The sequence below is a fragment of the Dermacentor albipictus genome, chromosome 7, assembly GCF_038994185.2.
Source record: "Dermacentor albipictus isolate Rhodes 1998 colony chromosome 7, USDA_Dalb.pri_finalv2, whole genome shotgun sequence".
In the NCBI taxonomy this organism is placed as follows: domain Eukaryota; kingdom Metazoa; phylum Arthropoda; class Arachnida; order Ixodida; family Ixodidae; genus Dermacentor; species Dermacentor albipictus.
Genome location: NC_091827.1, coordinates 117,303,229 through 117,313,309, shown reverse-complemented (window position 1 = coordinate 117,313,309; position 10,081 = coordinate 117,303,229). Strand labels below are relative to the sequence as shown.

Here is a 10,081-nt window from a genome sequence, read left to right as displayed (position 1 = left end):
ATATTCAAGCGTCCCGTTCGAAGTGATTCATTTGGACTTCGCGGAGCTCAAAAAGAAGGGGGAAGGAGTCAAGCGAACGCAAGCTTTCTTGCTCTCCATAGATGAGTGCACACGGACGATTGCGGCTAAAGCTGGCAAAGAAGACGCAAACAGCGTAATAGACCTCCTCAAAGCTGAGTGTTTCAAACACACAAAGACGCTCGTCTGCGACAACGGGCCGGCTTTCCGGAGTGGCTTTGCCGGTGGCAGAAAGTGCTGTCTCGAGGTCGCTGTGAAGCATCACAACAGATCATACACCACGGGTTTAGGCTGCAGCCCTCATTTTGTAACTTCAGGTACAGCGCCCATACTTCCTGCAGATCGTGAGCTAGGTCTCCTAGCGAACCTCGAACTTGCGGAAGTAAGGAAAACTATCAAAGAACAGGAGTTCTACAAGCGCCGCATGAAGCGAAACTTTGATAAAAGGCACAGTAGCGAAATACCGGACATACAGCCTGGAGACTATGTCCTTGTAAGGAAAGGAGCCGTGCCTTCAAATTCAAAATTTTGCGGACCATTTCAAGTAATTAAGACTGCATGCCAGCATGGAATATTGAGGAATGTCTGGTACGCCGGAGCCTCGGGCCAAACGGAGTGCGCCGCTATTGGAAACGTATTCAAGTATTACCCCAGGAGGTGTAATTAAAAGAAATCCGTGAGAGTGAAGTGGTCTGCGCTGGACGCATGAAAGAAGACGAAGGAATGGGCTAGGGGAGAAGTGAGAAGGAAGAAGTTGGAATAAAATAGCGGACGACACCCGTCTCACTTAGATTATGTCATTTCTGTTGCCGTTCTAGTTAGGAACGCTACAAGCTATAGCTCAGTGGTACAGCACTGGTCTTGTAAACCAGGGGTCGTGAGTTCAATCCTCACTGGTGGCAGTGCATACTTTTTCTATTCACATATTTTATCTGAGTGTAATTCAAGCGCTACATAGCTGAACCATCTCGTGCGCCACTTGGAGTCGCCGCTATAGCTCAGTGGTGGAGCACTGGTCTTGTAAACCAGGGGTCGTGAGTTCAATCCTCGCTGGTGGCAGTGCATACTTTTTCTATTCACATACTTTATCTGAGTGTAATTCAAGCGCTAAATAGCTGAACCATGTTGTGCGCCACTTCGAGTTGCCGCTATAGCTCAGGGATTCTACTTCCGGCTACCGTACGGTACGGTTGCAGAATAGGCAGTTTTAGTGTTGGGGACGCAAGGCGTTGGGGCCCCAAGCGCTTGGGTGCGTTTGCGTTTGCGTACGCAAGCAGAAACGTGTTATAGGTTAGCGGCCCCAAACGCAAACCGCAATGAGGTCGCATGCGCTCGCAGCACCACCAACGTCTGATCGTTGCTGCGTTATCATTTTATAAAATATGAAATGAAGCATATGAAGTAAAGTACACTAAACTTTTTTTTATTAGAAGCAATTAATTATATGAAAACGATGTATGTCGACACTAGGCAAAAGATCTATAAGATTATCTACGCGCTTACGGTACGACTGAGGCCGAGCCGAAGCAATCCAAACATACGTTTGGTACGCTGTTAGTTTGCATGCTGTTAGGCTTCACGTGCAGCGTAATCCGACGTGGTCTCTGTTTTGATCATTTAGAGCCTACTGCAGATTTTGACATGACGCCGTTGCAGCGACAGCGGGCCCGTGTGCTATGCGACCAGCTTCTTTACCTTGATTTGTCGTGGACAGAAATAGAAGATTTATTCCTCGCCCGCCGCGCACCCACAGAAAGAAAGAGGATTTCGTCCACCGGTTTCGTGGACGCTGCGGCTATGGATGACCAAACTTTTCGGAGGCTGTTCCGATTCGAGAAGGGCGACCTCCACATGCTCAAGGATGCCTTGCGCATAACGGAAATCCGGAGCAGCCAGGGAGTCACTGTGTCGGCAGAGGAAGCTCTATTGATGGGTCTTCGCAGACTTGCGTACCCCAATAGATGGTGGGATTTAGAGCCCCTTTTCGGCCGACACGCGTCCGCAATGTCAAGCATCGTGAGCATACTGTTCAATCATATTGACAGCTCATTCGGCCATCTGCTGGACGACTTGAATAACCACAGCTGGCTGCGTCTCAGTGACCTGGAGGGTTTTTCCAAAGTAAGTGGGCGAAAATTGTATTGGTGTGATTTGCTTTTGCACGCTTCATGTTCTTGCACTGCACCCTTTTTTGTGCTTTTGTTTTTGTGCAACAGATAAATGTTTACTTGATACGAGGTATTAAAATCTTTTTCTCCAGTTTTGCATGCGGCATGCTATGGCTGCTCATTGCTGTCACCATCCGATTGCCAGTAAATTAAGTAACTGTTTCAGCAGCAAATGTATACTACAGGCTAAAATATATTGTGACACTAAGCTCAGCGATACCGCTAAAATTGAGCGTGTACATGCAGTTTTGACTGAGGAGGTTTTGTTTGTCTTTACAGGCTGTGTATGACAGAGGGGCTCCCCTGCGCAATTGTTGGGGCTTTGTGGATGGCACGGCAAGGCCCATTTGCCGCCCTTCACTGAACCAGCGCATGTATTTTTCTGGGCACAAGAGGCACCACGCACTCAAGTATCAGGCAATCATGTGTGCCAATGGGATTGTGTGCCAACTTGATGGGCCTTATGAAGGGCACAGGCATGACGCTGGTCAGTGTTTTTTTGTTTAATGTAGAGTTTGTAAAACAAGTACAGCTAGATCGGAATGTTTGTTAGGGCGTTTCAAGCACTATAGTTGACACAGAACCAAAGTAAGACACAATACCACGGATAAAGCACCGACTTTCAATTGACTGATTTTATTAGGTAAATGATTACATATGTCCGTGAAATGCCTTAAGATCTTTCATGACAATGCAAGAGCACAGGTGTTATTGCTCTACAGGTACTGCAGTGCATGCTGTTCTCCCAGACATTTGTGTTCTTTTCCATGCTTTTTTTGCATTCTTGGTTCCTACTATAATGAATTGTGCACTTTGCATGTGACATATATAAACATTTACCTAATGAAATCTGCTAGCTTAAAGTCAGTGCTTTGTCAGTCGTATGGTGTCTTTCTCTTATTGAACATCAGCTATAACGCTGCCCTTAATACAAAAGTTTACATTTGCAGAAAAACTAATTGTGTATGCGAATTTCTTGGGTTCAGGCGAGACCCAAGCAGAGTTTAGATGTGGCATGTGGGAGCCACTTGTGTCCCCCTTATCTAGAACCAACTTCTCTAACCCAACTAGATGTCCACACACTTGGAATAATTCCTACACATTACCTACACCTTTCTCCTCATTTTAACCATCTGTAAACAATTTTTCATGTTTATTTCAATGACAGTTTCACAAAAATCTAATATGAAACCACTGCTTTTGCCTCATTTCCGCATTGCTACTGCATGTTGTTTACCATGCCACTTACACTGAGGTGGAAATGCATTAAACACACATTCAGGTTGCAATTTGGAAAAGGCAACCACCCATAATTGATCTTATAGTCCGAAATGTTGAGCTACAACCATCTGCTACGGATTGTTCTATGGTGCGGGCCATCACAACCTATTAAGCACTGCCTGAAACAGTGTCAGAGCTAGAGCCACCCTGCAGTGAAGATACACAACTTCATGGTCATTTTTAAAAGCATTTGTTCTTTTTTTACACAGGTATCCTGCGCGACAGTGGCCTCTACGAGAAGTTGGAGCGGCTAGTGCAGGGTAACTCCTACTGCATCTATGGTGACCCTGCGTATCCTTTGCGCCCTCTCCTGATGAGGCCTTATGCCAGTGCTGCCCTCACTCACCAGCAAGAGCTCTTCAACAAGCAAATGAGCACAGTTCGTCAAGCAGTGGAATGGGGATTCGGCAAGACTGTGGCTGAGTTTGCATTCCTTGATTTCAAAAAAAATCAGAAGCTGCTGCTGCAAAACCTTGGGCAGATGTACCGTGTCGGAACTTTGCTTGCGAACTGCCACACATGTATCTATGGAAGTCAAACTGGCATGTTTTTTGGTATCCGTGCACCTGAACTGCATGAATATTTGGGAGTCTAAAGGAGTACCAAGATGATATTTGCCTCCTCGTAGTTTTTTTAAAGGGACACTAAACCGAAACAATAAATCAGTTAAGACTAATGAAGCACTGTTTGAGAACCCTGTAGGCAGTCATTTCAAAAAATAGTTTGATTATTAGTTGAGAAAATGAAGGTCCAAGTATCAGTATTTGAATTTTGCGCCAAAACCCCAGCGCTGGTCTGTCAGCGTGACGTCAGGGATTCCAAAGTGTTTTCATATTTGGGCCGCATTGGCTGAGTAAAGGTTCCCGAAACTTGCCATGTGTAATATTTGGTTCCTTTAGAACCCAATGTAGTCAATCTGTACTGCTATATATATAATTAGTAGGCCCTAGAAGATGCCATCAAAATTCAAGACGTCACAGCCCCCAGGTGCAGAAATTTAAGTAGGCGCTGCCACCCATATTTCGTTTTTGCGCTTTTTCTGGCTTACCAAATGTCTTATCGTTGTAAGAGTGGTGTTTTTGGTGTTGTAGAACGTTAATTTACTTATGCAGAAGAAATCATTTTTGTCTTTAGTGTCCCTTTAAATAAAGGTACTTGAGCTCGAAACCTCACAAAGTATATTAACAAGCCTCGGAGTACCCTAAATAATTTTCTTCAGCTGCTCCGTTGCAAGACATCACGATATGAAGGGTGGTGACATGGCAACAGAGCATCTTGACAGTTTGGCACACACTGCAGCTTGCTCGGTCATCTGCTATGCTGCTGCTGTTTATTGCGCAGCTCAGTGTAGCAGCATAACAAACCCCCTGATCACAAGTTGAGGAAAATGCAACAATTTCACAATGGCCTGCTCCAATTTGACCACCACCACCCTTTGCGTCATGATGGTAGGCCACATAGATCTCCTGGGAAAGTAAACCAAAATGGTTGTGCACTAGCCCGAACAGTAAGTTGTTTATAGTGGTTTGGGGCTGATTAGCAGACAGGGTTCTGCATATTTCGCTTAGCGGGTTCGAAAAAAGATTTGCGCCTACTGCTGCACTGTTCTTGCTAAAATTTTGCTGAAAGACCACATTTTAGAGTCTACAATGTTCAGTGTAACACTTCTCATAGTTAATTTCCTGATTCTTAAGAAAAAAGTGCAGCTGCCATGACAGTGTGACCATAAACTTGTGTTGCCATCTGCCGGCAGCTACAGTACCTGCTATAAGCCTGCGAAAAAGGACCATGCTGCCAAACTGTGCAAATGTAAGCTTGTCCGCAATGTAGAGATTGAAAAGTGCAACAATTAACTCACTTTGTGTCACGTGAACCACAAAGAAGGCATGCCCGCCATTTTACTTGAGGTTCTAATGATAAAGTGATACGCATGGAACTTGCCACGGGCGTAGCAGTGTCAATAATGTCAAAAGTAGAGTGTGCGAAACACTTTCCAAATGGCTCTTGCAGACAAGCAAATGTCAAATTAGCTATGTGCAATGGCACGGCAGTCCCTACGGTAGGCTTCATGGATGTAAAGGTGCAATGCGAAGAGCAGTGCTTCGAATTGCCACTGGTCGTAGTGAAAGAAGCGCAGGGGGAAGAATGCCTACATTCTGTGGCTTTCTAAAATCAAAATAAATTGGCTTAAAGTCTTGTCTGTAAAGGCTTTGGATAAGGAGACGTCGCTTGCTGAGAAATTTCTCAAAGTGTTTGATGCGGGTTTTGGTACCATTAAGGGGTTGAATACAACATTGAATTGAAGGAGGAAGTGTGCCCTGTATTCATCAAAGCACGACCAGTGCCACATGCTTTGCGTGAGGGAGTTGAGCAAAAATTGGTCAAGCTAGAAACAGCTGGTGTCATATACAAGGTCAGACACAGTACTTGGGCAACGCCGCTTGCAAGCAGTGGTGGAGCAGACACACTGCAATATGCCGAGGACCGCCTGCTACTTAGATGTAGTCATTGCAGGTGACAATTGCAAGGAGTGCTACCACAGAGTGGAGCAAGTGCTTCGACACCTAAGTGAACACAGCATAATAGTGAACACTAAGAAATGCAGTCTCTTCCAGCAGCGCGTCACATATTTGGGGCACGAGATCGACAAGAATGGCTTGCACCCATTAAGCCATTAGAAAAGCACGAAGGCCCACTAGCGTGACCCAGCTGAAGGCTATTTTGGGTTTGGTTCAGTTATAGCCCGAAAAGAAACCACGTCTCCTCATCGAGTTCTTAAGAGAGACTGGTTTGATGGACACATGGTGAAACCCTTCAGCGGTATTGTGCGAGACGTTCGGGCGGAGCAATTGCCGGCCTTGTTCGCCAGGCTAAACCCGCCTGTTGCTGCAATTCACCATCACCACCACCACCACATTGGGTTTGGTTAACTACTATGGGAAATTTTTGCCAAATTTGGCCTCGGTCTTGGAACCATTGCACTACATGCTTCAAAAAGAAACCAAATGGCACTGGTCACGTGAATGTGATGAGGCATTCGGCAGATGCAAAGAAATGTTGACTGATAAGAGTATGCTGCAACTCTATGATGTGGAAAAAAAAAATCAATCACATGCGATGCATCCGATTATAGGTTACGTGCTGTGGTAGCGCACTTGGTGAACGGGCAGGAAAAGCCAGTTGTTTTTGCTTCACGGTCACTGTTCGTGTCCGAACGTAACTACGGACAAATTGAAAAAGAAGCACTTGGTATCATGTTTGCTGTAAAAAAATTTCACAAGTACCTGCACAGACGGTCTTTTGATATAATTACCGATCACCAGCCCATGACAATTTTGTTTGATCCTAAACAGTCGGGCAGTGCAGTGGCCACTGCAAGAGTGCATCGCTGATTGACATTTTTGGCCGACTACAGCTATAAAACCTAACACAAGCCAGGATTGGCAATGCAGCTAACCGACGCATTGTCTCGCTTACCCCTACCCAACACAGGCAGCAACCCTGAGGAAATCTTTTACTTTTCGGCCCTAAGTGACTTGCTGTTAACATCAAAGGATGTCAGCCCGGAAACGGGGCGCAATGAAGTGCTGACAGCTGTGCGTGACATGATTTGGCATGGATGGCCCAAAGCAGTGTCCAGGGAGCTAAAGCCATTCTGGATATGCCAGTTGGACCTGCAATTGATCTTCTGCAATTGCTGCATGAACAGCACTTGGGAATAACCCAAATGAAAGTATTAGCAAGGTAAATAGTACGGTGGCTTGGAATGGACAAGGCCCTCAAAAACATTGTGCACAAATGTGATATATGCCAGACTGTACTCCTTGTAGCGCCACCCATACCTTTATCGCCGTGGAAAGTGTGTGAAACACCGTGGGAACAAGTGCGTTTAGATTTCACCCAAGAAAAAGGGAAGACATTTCTTGTGGCTATTGACACGTATTCCAAATTGTTGGAAATTAAGATCATGAATGGAACAACCACCCCGAAGACAGTTGAAGACAGTGGTGTACTCTTCGTTCGCAGCGCATGGCCTTCCTCTGGAGGTAGTGACGGACAACGGGCCAGAGTTTTGAGCCGCTGAGTGCCAAAATAAGAACGTCTCCTGATATACGCAGAGGTCCGCCGCGCGTGTCTGCTGTAGGTGATCGTGTACTAGTGCATTCTGTGCGCGGAGAAGTGGTCTTCAACATATCTAGTGAATGCGCGAAAGAAATTGCGGCTCGTGCACGCGGACCACCTGTGACCACTGAACATAGATCCAACGATACGTGACCCACTGGTTGAAGTAGAACTGCCACATGCACCTGACATCACTGATACTACACCGACGACAGACCAAAGCCAGGAGTAATCATCACCAGCAACGACTCCATTGCATTCCGGCAGTCATGAGCAGCTGGTAACCCTACGAAGGAGCGCAAGGGATTGGCGCCCACCTGATTGCCTAACTTATCATTTCTAAAATTGTGCGTGAAGTAAATGTAACGTCATCAGTCATTTGCGTGGCATATTTGTGTGCTCGCAAGCTACTGCTGGCTGCGCATGCGCCAAGAGATGATGTGTGCTCTTCTTGTGGTTGACTTGAGGCTGCCAGCATGCGGCTCGATAATAACTTATCTTCTAACCTGTGCCTGGTATCAAGCTACAACAGGCTGCCTCCATAGCTCTATGACGCGCCACTCTCCGAAACACCAATGTACCGTGCGAACTGCACTGAAAGCACTGCTTTCAGATTGTTAGATCGCCCCTCATTGCGATGTCCATCGTATTGTTGAAGTTCGGCAGATCGGTCTTCGTTGACAGCCTTTTGCTCCTTCCTCTTCATGTACATGCTGTGCACTTTCAGATAGATGACATGGACTGAGAAGCTGTCAAGCTTGATGGTTTGCGAGCTTGAAAACTTCATGTTGCGAGGTCTTTTCTTTGGGGATGCCAAAGGCCCACACAGATGCTCCGCCTTGGATTTGATGACTGTGTGGGGACATACTACAGTGTCCTCACTCACAACACTGTACTTCCCGGACGTACTTCTCCGGGAAATGCTTCCTGGTATGGGCTTACATATTTGCAATTACTTGCTGGCATGCCGTGACACTTCGATGTACGAACCTTCAAAAAAATGCACATAGGAGAGGTGGTTGAGGCGGCTGAGCTGGACACCATTTCCTCAAAACTGAGTTCTAACCAGAAACAGTGAACATGACCAGTGCTGCGGGGAGAGAAAAAACACCATCGAGATGTCTCGAAGCCTTCAACGACGGTGAGGGTGTGAGATTGTGCGTATAGACTGGCCAAAGCCTTACTATGACCCTACAGTCGTGTCGAGCCCCTAAGTCACCAGGGTGGCTCTTTTCTGGACGGGAAGTGAATGTAACGAACACCGGTGCTACTTGACGGAGCAGAGGGCACTGCTTGTGCAGAAAGAAGACATTTTGACAGTGCAAGACTCATGCTGGTTCTGCCATTGCCGGTCAACTCGCTGTGTCTGCGTCGCCATATAAAGAAGAGATATATTAGCAAATGCTCCATTACAAAGCACTCAAAAATGTAGCCTAAGTGAAGGTGCACACGAACATTTGTAGCTGTTTTCAATATGATGCCTGTGGAATCGGCCGCATAAATGTTTCAGTGTCAGTAGTCGAGATATGTTTGTGTCTACTTATCGACATTATGTTGAATCTGCTTTACATGAATTTACGGGCGACACATCCAAGATCAGCCTGATAACATTTAATTCTCAGTGTTTGTCCCCCATTTTTTATGACATTGTACGTGTTCGGAGAAAATGAGCAGATCGTTGACGTCTTCATTTTCAGTACGAACTTGTCTCACTATGTGATGTGAGAAAATAACTATTAAGCTGCTGCTGTTGTTCTAGTGCAAAGTAGTGTAAAATATGTTGTGTGCATGCTTTCACAATCTGAACTCTGCATGTCAGTTTGCAGTGCCATGCAATATTTATCTGTATATCTATTAATTTGATGCCCCAGGGTGTAGCCGACACCTTTTACCGTATAAACCGTGTATAGGTCGACCCCCCTACCTTGAAGTGACAAAAATAGAAAAAATAGAAATGAAGCAAATATTGCCGAAACGCATTTATTTGCAACGTCGGCTGTGTCCCTGGACCACCGGAGCTGCGACTTTAGTCCGAACTTTCATCAGCGTCGTCGGAAGACGGTTCTTTGTCGCTCACTACCTCCCACAGTGCATCGTCCTCGGTTTCATCCAGCGTGTTGCTTATGCCGCACTTCTTGAAAGCTTTCTGCACCATGGCATCTGGCAAAGAACGTCAGGCCGACAACACCCAGATGCAGACGGTCGCAAGCAGAGGCCTTTGTAGGTGACCCGTCGGCGTCTTCGGATTGTCGCCGGCCATCCACTCATTGTATTCCTGTCGCACTCTGTCCTTAACGGGCTCGTTTAGTGCGACGTCGAGTGGCTAAAGGGTAGACGTCATTTCACCAGGAATGATGACGAGGTTGGTTCTAGCTTCCGTGAGCGCGCGCTTTACTGATTCTGTCAGGTGACCGCGAAACGCATCCAAAATCAGTGTGCTCCAATGACACAGCAGTGCACCGGGCTGGCAATTCCACACCACACGAACCCAT

The 10,081-nt window shown here is 46.2% G+C and overlaps 1 protein-coding gene and 2 non-coding genes across 3 annotated transcripts; all 3 read left to right on the top strand.

Moving 5' to 3' along the window:
- Nucleotides 1-844: 844 nt before the first annotated feature.
- Nucleotides 845-920, top strand: TRNAT-UGU (transfer RNA threonine (anticodon UGU)). Its single transcript has one exon. It is a non-coding gene; the product is annotated as a tRNA-Thr (tRNA).
- An 85-nt stretch (nucleotides 921-1,005) lies between these two features.
- Nucleotides 1,006-1,077, top strand: TRNAT-UGU (transfer RNA threonine (anticodon UGU)). Its single transcript has one exon. It is a non-coding gene; the product is annotated as a tRNA-Thr (tRNA).
- A 700-nt stretch (nucleotides 1,078-1,777) lies between these two features.
- LOC135918119 (uncharacterized) lies at nucleotides 1,778-4,141 on the top strand. Its single transcript, XM_065451776.2, has 3 exons — nucleotides 1,778-2,139; nucleotides 2,466-2,673; nucleotides 3,677-4,141. The coding sequence occupies exons 1-3, from the start codon at nucleotides 1,816-1,818 to the stop codon at nucleotides 4,060-4,062; spliced, it is 918 nt and encodes a 305-aa protein (XP_065307848.2). The 5' UTR covers nucleotides 1,778-1,815; the 3' UTR covers nucleotides 4,063-4,141.
- The last annotated feature ends 5,940 nt before the right edge of the window (nucleotides 4,142-10,081 follow it).